The sequence below is a fragment of the Pseudophryne corroboree genome, chromosome 1 (genome assembly GCF_028390025.1).
Source record: "Pseudophryne corroboree isolate aPseCor3 chromosome 1, aPseCor3.hap2, whole genome shotgun sequence".
In the NCBI taxonomy this organism is placed as follows: Eukaryota; Metazoa; Chordata; class Amphibia; order Anura; family Myobatrachidae; genus Pseudophryne; species Pseudophryne corroboree.
The window spans coordinates 64,500,278-64,521,548 of NC_086444.1; the positions used below are offsets into that span (position 1 = coordinate 64,500,278).

The window sequence follows — 21,271 nt, forward strand, 5'->3', positions numbered from 1 at the left end:
CCACGCTGGAGGCCACAAACTGCGCACCGTCCCTGTGCTCCCTGCATTCACGCTGGAGGCCACGCACTGCGTACCATCCCTATGCTCCCTGCATCCACACTGGAGGCCACAAACTGCGCACCGTCCCTGTGCTCCCTGCATTCACGCTGGAGGCCACGCACTGCGCACCGTCCCTATGCACCCTGCATCCACGCTGGTGGCCACGCACTGCGCACCGTCCCTGTGCTCCCTGCATCCACGCTGGTGGCAACACACTGCGCACTGTCCCTGTGCTCCCTGCATCCACACTGGAGGCCACACACACTGCGCACTGTCCCTGTGCTCCCTGCAGTCACAGCATATGCCACACACTGTGCACCATCCCTGTAGCCACAGCGGGGGCCACACACTGTTCACCACCTCTCTGCTTTCCTGTGCTCCCTGCAGTCACAGCGCAGGCAACACATTGCACTGTTCCCCACCTCTCTGCTTCATTGTGCTCCCTGCAGTCACGACTGGGAAACCACACTGCACTTTCTCTGCGCTCCCTGCATCTACAGCTGAGACCACACACTACCCCTGTCATTCCTACAGTGCACTGTAGCCATGGCTGCGACTCAACCCTGCACACTATCCCTGTGCTCCTTCCATGCTCCCTGCATCCACGCCTGAGACCACACATTGCTCCTGTGCCCCCTACAGTCACGGCTAGGCCCCCTCACTGCACTCTGCTCTGTGCTCCCTCCATGCTACCAGCAGCCATCTTGAGTCTGTGACCTGACTGAACCCAGCAGCAGCAGATTGGTCCCTGACGTCACCGTAAATGATCCCGCCCACTAAATCTCATACTTCCTTTTCCCGCCCCGCCCAGATTTAGCCCCGCCCGTTTACCCATGATTGCCAACTAGACTTGGCCAATCAGAGCAGAGGGACCGCCGTTCTCGCGCGTCACCTGCCCAATCCCTGGCCGGCTACCTCTGCAGGGCGTGAACTAGGGGCGTGTCCCGCCGGGTCGGGAAACAAAGAGAAGAAAAAGAGGGAGCGGGGATAAAGGGAAAAGCGGGACTAGCGGCCGGGGCTGAGTGCCGGGATCCCGCCGCGGCCGGGGCGATGCTGACAGGGTCCCGCTGCTGCTGATCCCGAGCTGAGAGCGCCATGCCGGGCGGAGGGGTGACCGCGGCCTCCTGGGCCCCCGAGCTGGAGGAGATCCGGGCGAGGCTGGCCGCGCTGGGCCCGATGGAGGCTGAGGAGGAGGACGAGAGGCCCGGGGAGGAGGACGTGCTGCTGATGGGGGGTCCGGCCGCACTCTCCGTGCGCAGGAAGAGCGTCAACACCAACGAGCTGGTCCCGGTCCCCAGCTCCGAGCACGTCGCCGAGATCGTGGGGAGGCAGGGTGAGTGCCCCGGGGCTCTGCGGGCGGAGGGCCTGCAAGGAGGGATCCCTGAGAGGGAGAGTAAGGAGGGATCATCAATAGGACAATGGGGACTACATGGAGGGATCACCAATGGGGACTAAATTTGAGGGATCACCAATGGGGACTAAATTTGAGGGATCACCAATGGGGGCTATAAACAGGGATCACTAATGGGACAATGGGGACTATAAGCTGGGATCACTAATGGGACAATGGGGACTATAAGCTGGGATCACTAATGGGACAGTGGGGACTATAAGCAGGGATCACTAATGGGACAATGGGGACTATAAGCAGGGATCACTAATGGGACATTGGGGACTAAGTAGAGGGGCCACCAATGGGACAGTGGGACGACAATGAGGGATCAATAATGGGACAATAGGGACTAAATCGAGGGATCACCAATGGGTACTAAGTGTGGAGGGACCACCAATGGGACAATGGGGACTAAAAGGAGGGATCAACAATGTGTACTCAATGGAGGGAGCACCAGTGGGACAATGGGGACTAAATGAAGGGATTCCCAATGGGACAGTGGGGACTAAATGAAGGTATCACTAAAGGGACAATGGGGACTGAAATGAGTGTACATTAAAGGAACAATGGGGACTAAAATGAGGGATCCGGTGTAGGGACAATCACTAAAAGGACACTGCAGACTAAAAGCAGGGATCATTAGTGGGACAATGGGTAATCCGTGGGGGAAAGAACTGTTTGCAGGATCAATGCAAATTAATAAAATATCCGATGATCTTAAACATATATGTAAACTTTAGGACAGAGGACATGACATACAATATTTGTTTTCCATGCAGGTCTGAGTGGTGGGACAGAGGGAGGGGGTTTGTTTTGCACACCGCCAGAATTTATGAAAAGCTGAACATGATGGAATTTCCCCTCCCCCCTGTACTGTGTAACCCTGTCCTTAGCAATAATGGGCATTATTGACTTTCAAGTGTGCAACATGCAGCAGTTCCTTACTCTGGCCGGCCTCATTAGCTAGCCTCACAGAGGCAAGGATGCATTCTTATTTTTGTATAATGATCTCATCCCATTGCCCAGAATTCATGGTCTAGTATCATTTTGCAGAAGTCTTTTAAATGTCTGAATAGGAAAGCCAGGGTCTGGTCACATTTTCCAGGAATAACTCCATTTCCTGTAGCTGGTGTGGGTAGTGAGGTGACGGATTTGTTGAACAGATGTTACGAATAAGTCCGCTTTTCTTCTTCAGGTCTTTGTTTTATTACTCTGCACACCATAGGTAGGGGACCTGTTGCTCTGACAGCTGCTGAAGAACCACAAGTCACAGCACACCTGGCCAGTCTTTGGTACTTGAGACTCTATATCTGTTGAGGAACTGTCTTGCCCAATCCTGCCCTATACCATCTGCCTTGGTCTTAAAAATTGCACTGATACCACTTTCAAAATATATTTTTCTCTAAAGATTGAAAAATTTAATTTTCTGTAAATTAATGCAATATTTTATATTTTTCTAAGTACTTGTAATGTGGTTTGAAATATAGAGATGGATTTACACGTGTGTGTGGTCCTAGATGTCTTAATGTTTAACCATTTCTCTAAAAAAAAAAAAAAAGGCGTAACCCTTTGCACCCCATTGGTTGGGGTACCCCACCCCCTGACCACTTTCTTTTATGCTTTTGGGGGGAGGTGGATTGCAGATAAAATTGGACTTCCATTAAGAAAACCTCAGTGTGTACGGCAGAGTACAGTGTTGGGCCTTAGGCATATTCCATCTGCAAATGTAATATTCAGATGTCCCAGCGGCAATGGTGACTTGTTAGTACATCTGCTGATTGAAGCAGTGGTTTTCGATAGGTAGACTGAACATCCCACCCTGCTAAGACCAGTTCAGCGATACATCCTTTGTGTAGGCCTAAAATTACAGTATGAGGGTTGCCCTGTTGAATAGCTAGTACGAAGCCACACTATCATGGCGAGAGGTGATCAGTAAGTTCCTTAATGAAAGACTTGATCAGCAGTGAAATTATTCTTTTAAGTAGCTCCTTGATTTGTTGTTGACAGATTTCGGCCGAGTTTGGTGTTGTATAGTCATGGACAGTGGTCATTTTCCCGGTTCTCTTGTCAAGTGCCATCAACAAGCTTTCGCTGTTTTTGAAGATATGGCTTCATTTATAGGCGTATGTGAATCTGGTTACTGTTTGCTCGCTCCATAGTACAGCGGTGTATTCTGCATGCCATAGGGCAAATGAGAGGTTGGTTATTCAGTTTAAAACTAAGCAAATTTGAAGTGGTTAGTTCCCCATGATGCTTTTTGCAACACATGGGCTATTGTAGCTGCGTTTAGACCAGTGAATGAGTAGTTTACATTGACTTGATATGTGGCTTTCTGTGGTCCTTAAGGAGAGGTTTGGAGATACGCCAGTAATTGAAAAAAATTACTTGTTTTATCCTGTGATTATGAATTGTACTTATTAAGCATTCTAAATGTTCTCCTTCTAGGCTGCAAGATCAAAGCTCTTAGGGCAAAGACCAACACTTACATCAAAACTCCAGTCCGGGGTGAAGAACCAATATTTGTTGTCACTGGAAGGAAAGAGGACGTAGCCATGGCCAAAAGGGAAATCCTCTCCGCAGCTGAACACTTTTCTATGATAAGAGCATCTCGTAACAAAAGTGGCCCCCCCGTGGGCACTGTGCAGTGTACCCCCAACCTTCCCGGCCAAACCACCGTTCAAGTGAGGGTACCTTATCGAGTGGTTGGTCTCGTAGTGGGTCCAAAAGGAGCTACAATAAAACGCATACAGCAGCAAACCCACACCTATATAGTCACTCCAAGCCGAGATAAAGAGCCAGTTTTCGAAGTCACTGGGATGCCAGAAAATGTGGACCGAGCTCGTGAGGAGATTGAGATGCACATAGCTATGCGCACTGGAAACTACATTGAGGTGAACGAAGAAAATGATTTCCATTACAATGGTACAGATGTTAGTTTTGAAACTAGCGGCCTTGCGTCCTCTTGGTTAAACGCCAATCCAACTGCTCCTGTCCGAAACAACAAAATGGTCTCTAACTACCGGAATGATAGCTCCAGTTCCTTGGGAAGCGGCTCCACAGATTCGTTTTTCGGAAGTAATCGGTTGGCCGACTTCAGCCCGACAAGCCCCTTCAGTGCAACAAATTTCTGGTTTGGTGACACCATGCCACCTGTAGGCTCGGAAGATCTTACAGATGCGTCTGCCTTCGATCCAATACCATCCCCTTCAGAGACGATCTGGCCGCCTTTTGACCCAGGAAATTCACTTTCCAGCTATGGAAACGAAGTCACTGCAAAATCTCAACGTAGAGGGAGCATGTCCCCTACCTTCCCTGAAGGTTTGGAATATCCCCTCACGAGAAGTATGAGAAGTGATCTTTCAAGCACAAATGAGGTTGGGCTGCCCATCTACATCCCTGCGTTCTCTAACGGTACCAACAGTTACTCTTCTTCCAGCGGCGGCTCTACATCCAGCTCCCCGCCCGAGACCCGGAGGAAGCACGACTGCGTCATCTGTTTCGATAACGATGTAGTCGCAGCTCTCGTTCCCTGTGGCCACAACTTCTTCTGCATGGAGTGTGCTAAGAAGATCTGTCAGAAGGAGATGCCGCTCTGCCCAGTCTGCCAGACCCCGGTCAACCAGGCAATACAAATACATTCTTAAATGTATCGCGGACATCTTTTAAATACTCTATAGCAATCTTCCTCTAACACATATATATTTTTGCATATATGGGGGAAAAACAAAGGCAAGATTAAGGCTTAAGGAAAAACTGCTGCTGCCACCATAATATAAAGTATCTGCATGCACAGTTTGACTGTGGTGGCATCCAGTTAATTGGCATTAAACGTTGGTCTAATGTTGATGTGGTATACACAGTAAATTATGATTTACCGTTGGTTTACATTCACTAAAATTATGTTTACATAGGTCGAAATTCAAACTTTTTTTTTTTTTCTTTTAGTTCTTTGATGTTCCACTGCCTTTATAAAAAATAAAAAATATATATATTTATATTCAGTTCTATGGATAGTCAAACAGAGCGATGATTTAAGTGTGGCATTGTACGTCAAATACTGCAGTATTTGAAAATGGCTTTTAAAGTGGTTCAGGGGGATGGTCTTGCTGTAGACCACTACTCCTGGATTCTAGGGGAAACACTACCACAAAGATTGTCAGATTTTGGGGTGGGAACTGTCCACGCATCAGCCTATCTGCTGCTTTTACAAAGATACGTCTCTGGATTTCATTAAAAGCTTTATAATGCACAAACCAGCTAATAATGGATACTCCATTCCATCTATTAGTCTGATCAAGTTATTATTCTATTATTTTAAAGAAAATATATTGTAAATGTGAATACTTTTTATGAGCCAGCCGTGACTTGAATTTTAGCTTTACTTAACCAAGGGGAGAGAGGCTGGGACTATACTCACACAAAGTATGCGTCGTTTAGGCCGGTCAAAAGTCCGTTGTCCTTCAACGCTATATTTTAGATTATTGAAAGGAGTGTAAAGTTTTAATTATATCATTTTTCTTTTCTTAAATTTTTGCATTTCAGCCGGTGGATTTAACTTGATTAAATTTTTCAGGGCATCATTGAAAGGTTGCAACTGCAGAATACAAAAAACAAAAACAATAAATCTCCCTAAGAATTTCTAATATTTTTGAAACTTTTTTCTCAGAGTTCTAATATAAATCTTTTTTTTTTTTTTCACAAAAAAAACAACTGAAGCTGTAAAATCTGTTTACCGACTAGTAAATATAAATCTTTTATTTTTTATTTCCACTTGAAAAGTTACATTTCGTATATAATAATAAAGGAAAAAGTTTACAAAATACTGTTTTTTTTTTTGTTTGTTTTTTTTTTTGTTTTTTTATTTTAGTATATTTTATTTTTCTCTTTTCGGTATAAAATTTGCCTTGATGGCATAATATAATGTATTGCAAACTTCAATGCTAATAGCTTTTAGAATAGTTTAAGTCAGTATTGAACATTTAGCTGCCGTCTTAGCAAGTTCGCACGGACATTCGCCAAGCATGTATTTTATATATTAATATTGCATTGTACACGGCAACTAACAAGCCAAGGAGGTAACATATACATTTAGATGCGTGTACCATTTATAATAACTTCAACTGTTAGTATGAAATCTATTACTATAGTTTAGTATTTGCTAATTTTACTACACTTTTGTTATGTATATGTAGGGAAGTAATAGGGATTATAAATTCAGTTTGAGTAAAGGTTAAAAACCATATATTTTATGATAAAGGGCCTTTAACTTATTATGGCCAAAGCACTGATATTATATATTTGCTGTAAAGAGAATTATAAGAGTTTTATTTTTTCGATATTAAACATTAATAAAAGACATGTTTCCATTAACTTATATTTGAGACTATTATTTTGTCTTTTGTGCTGGAATTTCTTTGTCTGTACATTCTGTTATCTAATTCAATGGCTGAAAGTAAATGTATGAAACTGTATGTAATCTATTTGATATATTATGAAAAGGAAGCTGTTGACATTAAACAAAACAAAAAAACACATGTAAGATCCTCTTATAAAGCATATAAATTACAAACTTTGTATTGGTTTTTCACTGTTGCCCGTGTCCGCTTTCCAGCCACAGAGGTGCTCACGCCTAATACTTCTAACGCGTTTCATTGCAGCTGTCGAAACGCGTGTCCAGAATTACCAGTGTCACTTTGGAGCCATAGGGAGTTGTCGTTTAAATTGCAGCGTCTGAAGGGCCGGTGTGACACCACCCTAAGGCACTCATGTGACGTCACTCTGAGCGCCAGCTGCTTTGCCATGGCAGGTGCTTGGATTGCGGGAGTGTTACTGACCAGTATAAATGTTTGGGGGTGCATTATTTATCACTGCTCATATTATGGACAGAAAACGTGTAATTGCTCACACCAGTCCCAGATTACCATCAAATGTACCTATGACACAAACACACACACACACGCTATTTATGTCCGAGGCCAGGTACTCTACCAGTGTGTCTTTGTGGTAAGGAACTAAAGCCCCTGTAAATAGGAGAAGAACATATAAACGTGGGTTCAATTCCTGGTTGGAATTGAACCCACGACCCCAGTGCTATCAGACAATATGTATGTGGGTGATGGGCTAAAAGGTGGGCTTATGGATGTGGGGAAGTGATGGTGGGGATCTGAAGAGAGAACACTGATGAGTAATGGCCAAATATGTGTTACTATGCACTGTGTGCCCTTCTATATGCAAAGCAGTGCTTTTGTGTTGGTATCCGGCTAGTAACTCGACGTGCGTTAGGCCAACATGAACAAAAGGTTGACGTAAGTTTTTTATTTTTTTTTATTTACAATTTTTATTTTTAACTTAATCATACTGCACCATCCATGTGGACTGCGATTGGGAATAGTAACATTTGCATTTTGCCCGCTCACTCACCATGTAAGGGGCCGCAGTGCACTAATTAGAGTTCCCAGTCATGTTATGGAGAAAATGACACCATGAACATTAAAAAAAAAAAAAAAAAAAAACTGTCGACCTTTTTCACTGTGTTGACCTTTTTCCCTTGTCCATGTTGTCCAGTCGACCTATTGACTGTCAACCTTATCCAAGTCGATCCATTGATCCATAACCTTTGTGTTACAGAATGTGTGTCATGGGATGTGCCGCAGCTGCTTACCAAACAGTAGGTTATGCCACGTGCCCACTGACATTCAGGGTAAGTGCTTCTACCATGCCCCTTGTGTTATACGTATGTCAGGCATTCCCAACCACTGTCCTCAAGGCATATCAACAGTGCAGGTTTTAGTGATATCCAGGCTTCAGCACAGATGGTTAAATCAAAATAACTGAGGTACCAGCTAAGTTACCTGTGTTCAAGCCTGGATATCACTAAAACCAGGACTGTTAGTGTGTCTTGAGGACTGCGGTTGGGAAACACTGATGTATGTAAATGGCCTGTGCCAACATTTCCTGGCAAGTATCTGTTAAAGTTTTGTAAATACAGCTGTAATCTATGGTGACATTTATTAAGCACCTGATTCAGAGAAGTACACTAATGTCAAATATTGCATGAAATCAAAGGATTTTCTGCAGCGGGGTACACTATATTCCACAGGGAGTAACATCGGGGTGTAGAGTAGGATCTTGATCCGGAGGCACATACAGCTAAATCTTTGACCACCTTCCCAGGATGTATAGCGCCGCCGCCTCCTCTATAACCCTGCCTCCATGCACAGGAGCTCAGTTTGTAGTTGGTGTCTGCACTAGCAGGCATCTCAACAGCAGGGCTCCTCCTGGCAGCCCTGAAAAGAGCTTTTTCTTTGAAGAAAAGAAGACTTCAAGGGTAGCAGCCAGTGTTGGATGTCAGTTTGACATCGCTGGCTGCTGCTCCATCACCTCCCCCAGCGGCGCCGCATACTCCCGCGCCCCGGTTGCCAGGTACTTGCGGTGGAGGCTCCGGTTTCTGTCAGGCACACACACACTTCGGCGCAGCTCTCCAGAATCGCGTGGCCTCATACAGGGAGGAGGTGAGAGAATCCCCCAGGAGGGACCAGCCGCAAATCGCCATCCGGCACGGTCCGTAGAAGGCAGTTCGAGCGCGCTGGCGTGGGCACTGTTAGAACAGGGACCCCACTAAACCACCAGGGCACAGGTCGGGTATTAACCCATTTTCTCTGACGTCCTAAGTGGATGCTGGGACTCCGTAAGGACCATGGGGAATAGCGGCTCCGCAGGAGACTGCGCACAACTAAAGAAAGCTTTAGGACATGGGTCTTCAACCTGCGACCCTCCAGCTGCTGTGGAACTACACATGCCAGCATGCCCTGCCTCAGTTTTAGCATACCTTAATAGCAAAATTGAGGCAGGGCATGCTGGGATGTGTAGTTTCACAGCAGCTGGAGGGCCACAGGATGAAGACCCATGCTTTAGGACTACCTGGTGTGCACTGGCTCCTCCCACTATGACCCTCCTCCAGACCTCAGTTAGAATCTTGTGCCCGGCTGAGCTTGATGCACACTAGGGGCGCTCTCCTGAGCTCCTAGAAAGAAAGTATATTTTAGTTTTTTTATTTTACAGTGAGATCTGCTGGCAACAGACTCACTGCAGCGAGGGACTAAGGGGAGAAGAAGCGAACCTACCTAACTGGTGGTAGCTTGGGCTTCTTAGGCTACTGGACACCATTAGCTCCAGAGGGATCGACCACAGGACCCGACCTCGATGTTCGGTCCCGGAGCCGCGCCGCCGGCCCCCTTACAGAGCCAGAAGCAAGAAGTGTTCCGGAAAATCGGCGGCAGAAGACTTCTGTCTTCAACAAGGTAGCGAACAGCACTGCAGCTGTGCGACATTGCTCCTCATGCACACCTCACACTCTGGTCACTGATGGGTGCAGGGCGCTGGGGGGGGGGGCGCCATGAGGGCAATATAATACACCTTGGCTGGCAAATCATCACAATATATAGTCCCAGGGCTATATATGTGATAAATTACCCCTACAAGAATCCATGAAAAAAACGGGAGAAGAGTCTGCCGAAAAAGGGGCGGGGCTATCTCCCTCAGCACACTGGCGCCATTTTTTCTTCACAGTGCAGCTGGAAGACAGCTCCCCAGGCTCTCCCCTGTAGTTTTCAGGCTCAAAGGGTTAAAAAGAGAGGGGGGGCACTAAATTTAGGCGCAATATGTGTATACAAGCAGCTATTGGGGGAAAAATCACTCAGTTATAGTGTTAATCCCTGCATTATATAGCGCTCTGGTGTGTGCTGGCATACTCTCTCTCTGTCTCCCCAAAGGACTTTGTGGGGTCCTGTCCTCAGTCAGAGCATTCCCTGTGTGTGTGCGGTGTGTCGGTACGGCTATGTCGACATGTTGGATGAGGAAGGTTACGTGGAGGCGGAGCAGAGGCCGATAAATGGGATGTCGCCCCCTGTGGGGCCGACACCAGAGTGGATGGATAGGTGGAAGGTATTTACCGACAATGTCAACTCCTTACATAAAAGGCTGGATGACGTAACAGCTGTGGGACAGCCGGCTTCTCAGCCCGCGCTTGCCCAGGCGTCTCAAAGGCCATCAGGGGCTCAAAAAAAAAAAAAACGCCCGTTACCTCAGATGGCAGACACAGATGTCGGCACGGAGTCTGACTCCAGTGTCGACGAGGTTGAGACATATACACAATCCACTAGGAACATCCGTTGCATGATCTCGGCAATGAAACATGTGTTGCACATTTCTGACATGAACCCAAGTACCACATAAAAGGGGTTTTATGTTTAGGGAGAAAAAGCAGCCAGTGTTTTGTTCCCCCATCAGATGAGTGAATGAAGTGTGTAAAGAGCGTGGGTTCCCCCGATAAGAAAATGGTAATTTCTAAAAAAGTTACTGCTGGCGTACCCTTTCCCGCCAGAGGATAGGTCACGCTGGGAGATATCCCCTAGGGTGGATAAGGCGCTCACACGTTGTCAAAAAAGGTGGCACTGCCGTCTAGGGATACGGCCACTTTAAAGGAGCCTGCTGATAAAAAGCAGGAGACTATCCTGAAGTCTGTATATACACACTCAGGTACTATACTGAGACCTGCATTTGCCTCAGCGTAAATAGTGCTGCTGCAGCGTGGTCTGATACCCTGTCAGATAATATTAATACCCTAGACAGGGATAATATTTTGCTAACATAGAGCATATTAAAGACGTCGTCTTATATATGAAGGATGCACAGAGGGATATTTGCCGGCTGGCATCCAGAATTAATGCAATGTCCATTCTGCCAGAAGGGTATTAGAGACCCGGCAGTGGACAGGTGATGCTGCCTTTAAAAGGCACATTGAGATTCTGCCTTATAAGGGTGAGGAATTGTTTGGGGATGGTCTCTGGGACCTCGTATCCACAGCAACAGCTGGGAAGAAATTTTTTTACCTCCGGTTTCCTCACAGACTAAGAAAGCACCGTATTTTCAGGTACAGTCCTTTCGGCTTCAGAAAAGCAAGCGGGTCAAAGGCGCTTCCTTTCTGCACAGAGACAAGGGAAGAAGGAAAAAGATGCACCAGACAGCCAGTTCCCAGGATCAAAAATCTTCCCCCGCTTCCTCTGAGTCCACCGCATGACGCTGGGGCTCCACAGGTGGAGACAGGTGCGGTGGGGGCGCGTCTCGGGAACTTCAGGGACCAGTGGACTTGCCCACAGGTGGATCCCTAGGTTCTGCAAGTAGTATCACAGGGATACAGGCTGGAGTTCGAGGCGACTCCCCCTCGCCGTTACCTCACGTCAGCCTTGCCTGCTGCCCTCGGAGAAAGGGAGGTAGTACTGGCGGCAATTCACAAGCTGTACTTCCAGCAGGTGAAATCAAGGTACCCCTCCTTCAACAAGGCCGGGGTTACTATTCCAAAATGTTGTGGTACCGAAACCAGACGGTTCGGTGAGACCCATTCTAAAATTGAAATCCTTGAACACTTATATACGAAGGTTCAAGTTCAAAGTGGAATCGCTCAGGGCGATTATTGCAAGCCTGGAGAATTTCATGGTATCACTGGACATCAAGGATGCTTACCTGCATGTCCCTATTTACCCTCTTCACCAGGAGTACCTCAAAATTGTGGTACAGGATGGTCATTACCAATTCCAGACGTTGCCGTTGGTCTGTCCCCGGCACCGAGGGTATTTACCAAGGTAATGGCCGAAATAGTTATCCCGTGCTTGGACGATCTCCTTATAAAGGCGAGGTCCAGGGAGCAGTTGTTCGTCGGAGTAGCACTATCTCGGGAAGTGCTACAACAGCACGGCTGGATTCTGAATATTCCAAAGTCGCAGCTGGTTCCTACGACGTGTCTACTGTTCCTGGGTATGGTTCTGGACACAGAACAGGATAAAAAGGGTTTCTCCCGGAGGAGAAGTCCTAGGAGTTGTCGTCTCTAGACAGAGACCTCCTAATACAAATACAGGTGTCGGTGCATCAATGCACGCGAGCCCTGGGAAAGATGGTAGCTTCTTACGAAGAAATTCCATTCGCCAGGTCCTATGCAAGGATCTTCCAGTGGGATCTGTTGGACAAGTGGTCCGGGTCGCATCTTCAGATGCATCGGCGGATAACCCTGTCTCCAAGGGCCAGGGTGTCGCTGTTGTGGTGGCTGCAGAGTGCTCATCTTCTAGGGGCCCACAGATTCGGCATACAGGACTGGGTCCTGGTGACCACGGATGCCAGCCTTCGAGGCTGGGGGGCAGTCACACAGGGAAGAAACTTCCAAGGACTATGGAAACGTCAGGAGACTTCCCTACACATAAATATTCTGGAACTAAGGGCCATTTACAATGTCCTAAGTCAGGCTAGACCCCTGCTTCAACACCGGCCGGTGCTGATCTAGTCAGACAACATCACGGCGGTCGCTCATGTAAACCGACAGGGCGGCACAAGAAGCAGGATGGCGATGGCAGAAGCCACAAGGATTCTCCGATGGGCGGAAAATCATGTGTTAGCACTGTCAGCAGTGTTCATTCCCGGAGTGGACAACTGGGAAGCAGACTTTCTCAGCAGACACGACCTCCACCCGGGAGAGTGGGGACTTCATCCAGAAGTCTTCCAAATAATTGTACACCGTTGGGAAAGGCCACAGGTGGACATGATGGCGTCCCGCCTCAACAAAAAGCTACAAAGATATTGCGCCAGGTCAAGGGACCCTCAGGCGATAGCTGTGGACGCTCTGGTAACACTGTGGGTGTACCAGTCGGTGTATGTGTTCCCTTCTCTGCCTCTCTTACCCAGGGTAATGAGAATAATAAGAAGGAGAGGAGTAAGAACTATACTCATAGTTCCGGATTGGCCAAGAAGAGCTTGGTACCCAGAACTCCAAGAAATGATCTCAGAGGACCCATGGCCTCTGCCGCTCAGACAGGACCTGCTGCAGCAGGGGGCCTGTCTGTTCCAAGACGTGCTGCGGCTGCGTTTGACGGCATGGCGGTTGAACGCCGGATCCTGAAGGAAAAGGGCATTCCGGAGGAAGTTATCCCTACGCTAATTAAAGCTAGGAAAGAAGTGAACGCAAACCATTATCACCGCATATGGCAGAAATATGTTGCGTGCTGTGAGGCCAGGAAGGCCCCAAAGGAGGAATTTCAGCTAGGTCGATTTCTGCATTTCCTACAGTCAGGGTGACTCTGGGCCTAAAATTGGGTTCCATTAAGGTCCAAATTTCGGCTCTATCGATTTTCTTCCAAAATAGAACTGGCTTCACTGCCTGAAGTTCAGACTTTTGTTAAGGGAGTGCTGCATAGTCAGCCCCCGTTTGTGCCTCCAGTGGCACCGTGGGATCTCAACGTGGTGTTGGATTTCCTGAAGTCGCATTGGGTTGAGCCACTTAAATCCGTGGAGCTACAATACCTCACGTGGAAAGTGGTCATGCTGTTGGCCTTGGCGTCGGCCAGGCGTGTATCAGAATTGGCGGCTTTGTCATGCAAAAGCCCTTATCTGATTTTTTATATGGATAAGGCGGAATTGAGGACTCGTTCCCAATTCTTTCCTAAGGTGGTATCAGTTTTTCATGTGAACCAACCTATTGTGGTGCCTGCGGCTACTTGGGACTTGGAGGATTCCAAGTTACTGGACGTAGTCAGGGCCCTGAAAAGTATATGTTTCCAGGACGGCTGGAGTCAGGAAAACTGACTCGCTATTTATCCTGTATGCACCCAACAAGCTGGGTGCTCCTGCTTCTAAGCAGACTATTGCTCGCTGGATCTGTAGCACGATTCAGCTTGCACATTCTGCGGCTGGACTGCCGCATCCTAAATCCGTGAAAGCCCATTCCACGAGGAAAGTGGGCTCTTCTTGGGCGGCTGCCCGAGAGGTCTCGGCTCTACAACTTTGCCGAGCAGCTACTTGGTCGGGGTCAAACACATTTGCTAAATTCTACAAGTTTGACACCCTGGCTGAGGAGGACCTAGAGTTTGCCCATTCGGTGCTGCAGAGTCATCCGCACTCTCCCGCCCGTTTGGGAGCTTTGGTATAATCCCCATGGTACTTACGGAGTCCCAGCATCCACTTAGGACGTCAGAGAAAATAAGATTTTACTCACCGGTAAATCTATATCTCGTAGTCCGTAGTGGATGCTGGGCGCCCATCCCAAGTGTGGATTGTCTGCAATACTTGTTTATAGTTATTGCCTAACTAAAGGGTTATTGTTGAGCCATCTGTTGAGAGGCTCAGTTATATTTCATACTGTTAACTGGGTATAGTATCACGAGTTATACGGTGTGATTGGTGTGGCTGGTATGAGTCTTACCCGGGATTCAAAATCCTTATTGTGTCAGCTCTTCCGGGCACAGTATCCTAACTGAGGTCTGGAGGAGGGTCATAGTGGGAGGAGCCAGTGCACACCAGGTAGTCCTAAAGCTTTCTTTAGTTGTGCCCAGTCTCCTGCGGAGCCGCTATTCCCCATGGTCCTTACGGAGTCCCAGCATCCACTACGGACTACGAGAAATAGATTTACCAGTGAGTAAAATCTTATTTTTATGCGGCCTGCAGTACCTGGTGGTGGAAGCCCAGCAAGGGAAATGTGCTCCGGCCTGTAGCACCTCCTCCAGCTCCGGGCGCCATTTTACATAAGTGTTCCCGCCCTGGAGTTGCATACACTCTCTTCTCCCTCACTCCCTGCTGCAGCTTGACGCCATAAATACATGCTGAAGCTGGGACTGCATGGGCAAATCCTCCTCTGTAAAGCCGCCTGTTCCACAGCGCTGTGCGTTTACAGGACACTTAAGTAATCTACATGCATTTTGGCAGTGTTAGTTAAGAAATAGTGCATTGTGTCAGGGTTATTTTGTACAAGTTCCCCTGTGATATACATCCAGTCTTTACTGTGCATTCTTATATCTCTAGACATATATAGCTTTACTGGTTATTACTTAGTATTGCTAGTCCAGTGCAGTTTATTGCTTGTCATTATTTCTGCATTGTACATGTGACTGCTTGTGTGCATATAGCTGCTGTGTGATATATCTATTCCGTGTATCCCACTCCTACTGCTATCCCTATAGTCTATACCCTGGGGGGCTAAGTGCGTCAGGGTTTTTAGTGTAATATAGGCGTTTCACAGGATATACTGACATAGTATTCTCTTACGTCCTAGAGGATGCTGGGGACTCCGTAAGGACCATGGGGGATAGATGGGCTTTGCAGGAGACATGGTCACTTTAAGAAAGACTTTAGGTATGGGTGTGCACTGGCTCCTCCCTCTATGCCCCTCCTCCAGACCTCAGTTTGATACTGTGCCCAGAGGAGACTGGGTGCATTACAGGGAGCTCTCCTGAGTTTCCTGTTAGAAAGTATTTTAGTTAGGTTTTTTATTTTCAGGGAGCCTGCTGGCAACAGACTCCCTGCATCGAGGGACTGAGGACAGAGAAACAGACCTACTTCTGTGAGTTTCAAGGCTCTGTTTTTTAGGCTACTGGACACCATTAGCTCCAGAGGGACTGGTACGCAGGTCTCGCCCTCGCCGTTCGTCCCAGAGCCGCGCCGCCGTCTTCCTCGCAGAGCCGGAAGATAGAAGCCGGGTGAGTATGAGAAGAAAAGAAGACTTCAGAGGCGGCAGAAGACTTCTTGATCTTCACAGAGGTAATGCACAGCAATAAAGCTGTGCGCCATTGCTCCCATACACCTCACATACGACAGTCACTGTAAGGGTGCAGGGCGCAGGGGGGGCACCCTGGGCAGCATATAAACCTCTCCTTTGGCAAAAATACATATACATGTACAGCTGGGCACTGTACATGTATATAAAGAGCCCCCGTCAGTTTTTTAAGACTTTTGAGCGGGACAGAAGCCCGCCGCCGAGGGGGCGGGGCTTCTCCCTCAGCACTCACCAGCACCATTTTCTCCACAGCGCTGAGAGGAAGCTCCCCGGACTCTCCCCTGCTTACTCACAGTGACAGAGGGTTTTCAAGAGGGGGGCACATAATTGGCGCATATACATAAAAGACGCTACTGGGTAAACATTTTGTGTTTCTTCCTGGGTCATATAGCGGTGGGGTGTGTGCTGGCATACACTCTCTCTGTCTCTCCAAAGGGCCTGGTGGGGAAACTGTCTTCAGATAAGAGTTTCCCTGTGTGTGTGGTGTGTCTGTATGCGTGTGTCGACATGTCTGAGGTAGAAGGCTCGCCTAGGGAGGAGGGGGAGCGTATGAATGTGAGGTCTCCGTCGGCAGCGCCGACACCTGACTGGATGGATATGTGGAATGTTTTAAGTGCTAATGTAAATTTATTGCACAAAAGATAGGACAAAGCTGAAGCTAGGGAACAGTCAGGGAGTCAACCCATGTCTGTCCCTATGTCGCCGGGACCTTCGGGGTCTCAAAAGCGCCCACTATCCCAAATAGGAAACACAGATACCGACACGGATTCAGACTCCAGTGTCGACTACGATGGTGCAAAGTTACAGCCAAAAGTGGCTAAATGTATTCGTTATATGATTATTGCAATAAAAGATGTTTTGCATATCACAGAGGAACCCCCTGTACCTGACACGAGGGTACACATGTATAAGGGAAAGAAACCCGAGGTAACTTTTCCCTCCTCACATGAGTTGAACAAATGAAAAAGCTTGGGAATCTCCAGACAAAAAACTGTCGATTCCCAAAAGGATTCTTATGGCGTATCCTTTCCCACCAAAGGACAGAATACGGTGGGAATCCTCCCCTAAGCATTGACACGCTTATCAAAAAAGATAGCGCTGCCATCCCAAAATACGGCTACCCTCAGGGATCCTGCTGGCCGCAAGCAGGAGGTTACCTTTGTCAAAGTCAGAAAAATATCTCTATGCACACTACCATATTTGCACCTCACACAGGTCCGTGCTGCGCATGCGTACGCTCTCCCGTACGTGCGCATACTCACAGTCGCGGGCACCCGCAGGCGCATGGTATGCGTATTTACGGTAGAGTTTATGCGATCGTAGCGTGCGACTCAAACATTACATATTTTCACTATATAATGTATTTTGTAGATCATGGTCCCTTTGATAGATTCTGCAAGTTTGGTTAATATAGAATGTTCATGAACAGAGAAATCCCTCTTTGTTTGATACGAAGGGTCAGACAGGATTAATACAGTAGTGTTTCGTACCCATCGGAAGAGTATTTAAATAGCAATATTCCGGTGTTGGTTTGGAGCGGATTAGTCGCTCGTGCGAATAGTTATGGACATAAGAAGTTTATGTCCATTTACTATTATTTGTTCTTACTTAGTCATGCGGCGGGAAACCCAGTATCCCACCCACCTGAACAGTTGGAAACAGTCACAGCCCACCTGTATGAATCAACCTATGACCTTTTGTTATAATGCGAAGCCGAATTCCTGTGTCCAATGAACAATGAGATTGTAGGGACCATTGAATTGTATTGTGTGTGGGGCATAAATAGGCAGGCCGACCATATCCAGTTCACTCTCTTCAACGGTTCTCATTGCTGATAATCGGGAGCTGGATATCGAGGCGCATGCGATCGTTTCCCCTTGTGCGTAAGTTTTCTCCGCAGTCATATTGTCTTGATGTTATTATGAGCCATCTCTCTCTCCTCTCTTTTTCCCTTATTTTCCCTTGATTGTATTGTATTGTATGGTATGTCCTGTGTAATTATCTGGTTAGTTAGTCTATGTTATATTGTAGTGTATGCTTTGTACTGTGATTCTTTTGCAAGTATAATAGTCATAATACATATAATAGGTTTTGGACCCTAAGCCCAGGTATCTGTGTATTTCTTATAGTGTTAAGTATTCCCTGAGCGTCGGTGACGCCCAAGCAGCTTTGTAGTTAATCAGGTTACACCAGGTTGCATTTACACTCTATCACCACACTAAGGTTTACTGTATATTTCGTTGTTAATGGTATAGATATAAAGGTTTAACGTCGTAAGCGTCTGCACCGCTGGAGATCTCCTCGTGGTCCCAAGCGTCCGCTACGCTATAGCGAATCATTACGTTAGTCGGCAGCCAATAGCGTGCCTGCCTGTGATCTCTGGGCCGTAAGCGAACGTGACGCTTGAGCGTCTCGACTACGGTTGAGCGATCGTTACGCAACTGGCGTACCCTTACGGTATTTCTTACGTAGATAGCGTACAGTGTTCTTAGACCTCTTAAAGTGTTTTATATACGATAAATATTTAGCTTTATCAATTGGGGGCCGTCCAGTCCTTCACATATCTGCACTAGGTAATATCAGCAGACATTATCCATCAGCAAAGGGCGGGAGGTTGTATCCCTCGTAGTGCTGACGGGATAAGCGTCTGCTTCGCTTAGGTAAAGGGTGCTGAAGGAATCCGGGAACCGGAGGTAAGAGCAAAACGCTAGTGTCTTTTAAAACTGTTTATTTTTCTGTCTTGCACGCACACATATATATCTGCATTTCCTTTTCATTTGTGTATTTTCGTATGTCACTCTCCTGTTTGCCAGTTTATAGTTGATAAACGTGCTGAGAGAGATTTGCCGCTATTTCAATAGTTTGAGTAAAGGTAATATAGTTAAAGTGTAGACAAACACACAGTTTTTGCCTGGGAGATAAGGCGAAGTCAGTGTGGTGTGTGGTAGATGATCAAGGATCATCTACATTGATAAAAGTATAAATTGTGTTACGGTGGATCTTTGCTTTGCGTACACGTGTCTCTAACAAAGACTTGCGTACGCAATCCAAAGGCCGACGCACGCAGCGTATATTACGCAACGGAGCGTCTGGGTACGCCCACGTAACTCAAACAACAGGCGATAAGTAGCGCAACGCGGTAAATAACGCAAAGCGATAAATAGCACAAATTGATTTCAGCTTTCCAAAACTTAGTTTAAATACCTTACTTTACTGCAACACCTCTGGGGAGAGCTATCAGACTACGGGAAATTATTTTTTTCTGATCAGAAAACTATAAGAATGATAGTGGGTTGAAAACGGTATGAGTGTATTGAATCCCGCTTTGTGGACTTTGTGATCTATGTGATAAAACGGTATTGAATCCCGCTTTGTGGACTTTGTGATCTGTGTGATCTATGAGCACGGCCTGAAGTGAAAACGTGCAACAGAGTGTGATAAAGTTTTCGTTGTATTACGCTCTGGCCAATGATCCTACCATTTATGGGCAACAAGTGTCTATAAGTGGTACGATTGGACCGCACGGTTGTATGTGTGACCAATAACGCAACGTGATATGAGGTCGTATATCCATGCGTAAATCTTGCCCTCATACGTGTTGTAGGGAGCACATGCAAGCGTGATTTGTGTAAAGAAAAAGGAAGGGAATTTTCTCAGGAAAATCTCTAAAGATAGGGCCTGCAACGGCTACACGTGTCTGCTAGAAGGCGGACCGGAGATACCCGGAGCAGAAGAAGTTCAGTGGAAGAGCTTTAAGGATTTCCAACGAAGTTCTGTGTTTGGTGCATTTTAGGAAGTTTTTCTGTGTTAGACAGGTCCACAATGGCAGCCAAGTGCACAATACAGAGACGGTCGGAGGTCAGGATTCAGACTCCAGAGGCTTGCAGACCCCGAGGGTCTGCTCGGTTAGTAATGTGGAGGAGGTATGGTCCCCACACTGAGACCTTTTGTGATGAATGGACACGAATGACTGCGGGGGATAAGGCACCATTTCCCGGGATAGGTAGTTTTGACTTAGAAGTGTTGCATAATTTAAGGCGGAGGATCTGTCTCATAAAATCCTGGAAACAACGAGTTAAAAATGATGATTGTTTGCATATATGGCTACAGGAAAGTGACTTGCAGAGAAATGTAACTTACATACCTAACTTTCATCTTGAGAGGAGAGACATGGCAATGGAGGGGATTATGGTTGCGGAGAAAAGCACAAGGGTGAACAATAAAAACGCTCTTAGCAACTGTAGTATAGATGATAAGAATAAGTGTAATAAATGTAACAAAGATAATTGTAATACTGTTGAATGTACAACTACTAACCCATGCAAGTCGCACCCCATGTTAAACTTTCCTCAGGAACACCAACAAGAAAGTGAGCCCAGAACGATGTCGGCACCTCTTCCAGAAGCCATCACACAAGACATCCAGGTGGACGCGACCCAATCGGTAAAGACTGTAATCAAACCCCCTAATGGAGGGTCAGGTGAGGTCGTGTCCACAGGTACGTATGGTATTATACATTACGCACAAACAAATGTACCTCATATTGTAGAATCAATTCAGAATGACGTTACTGGACTTAATCCTGTCAGGGTAATTGCAGTACCAAATGGGAAAACTGACTCTTCAGGAGTCACCCCCGTCAGGAACATCGCCATGTACTGCCCCTTTTCCCGAACAGAATTAAGAACAATTCTGTCTGAATTTCCTGATCCCAGGAAAGACTTAGTTGCTTGTCAAAGATACATTAGAGTGCTAGGACATACTGCAGAGCCAAATAACAAAGATTGGAGGACAGTTTTGAGGGCATGTTTACCCCCCGATGTTGATTCATTGAAATTTATCGCTGATTGTAAGCTAGATGAGGAAGTGCCACTAACAAACGAGTATAACCAAGATAATGTAAAAAGAATCAATCTACAGTTGAAAGAATATTTTCCCACAGTAGTAAAATGGAATAAAATCTTTACAATAAAACAAAAAGAAGGTGAATCCGCATCAGAGTATTTTCACCGGGCTCTGCAGGATATGGCTAGGTACACGGGTATAGATGACATTGACACTAACGTACACCACAGAGAGGTAGCTGTGTCTGTATTAATGGACAGCTTAAAAGACACACTAAAAATCAGGGTACAAACCTCCATACCTCACTGGAGAGGCATCTCGGTGGCTGCATTAAGAGAGTCCGCTATCGAGCATGACCGCAATATCCAAAGAACCAGGGAAGCGCAGGGAGAACGGTTGATGGC

At 46.7% G+C, this 21,271-nt stretch overlaps 1 protein-coding gene across 1 annotated transcript; it reads left to right on the forward strand.

Moving 5' to 3' along the window:
• The first annotated feature begins 957 nt into the window (after positions 1–957).
• Positions 958–6,802, forward strand: MEX3C (mex-3 RNA binding family member C). Its single transcript, XM_063960091.1, has 2 exons — positions 958–1,372; positions 3,878–6,802. The coding sequence occupies exons 1-2, from the start codon at positions 1,135–1,137 to the stop codon at positions 5,074–5,076; spliced, it is 1,437 nt and encodes a 478-aa protein (XP_063816161.1). The 5' UTR covers positions 958–1,134; the 3' UTR covers positions 5,077–6,802.
• Positions 6,803–21,271: the final 14,469 nt, after the last annotated feature.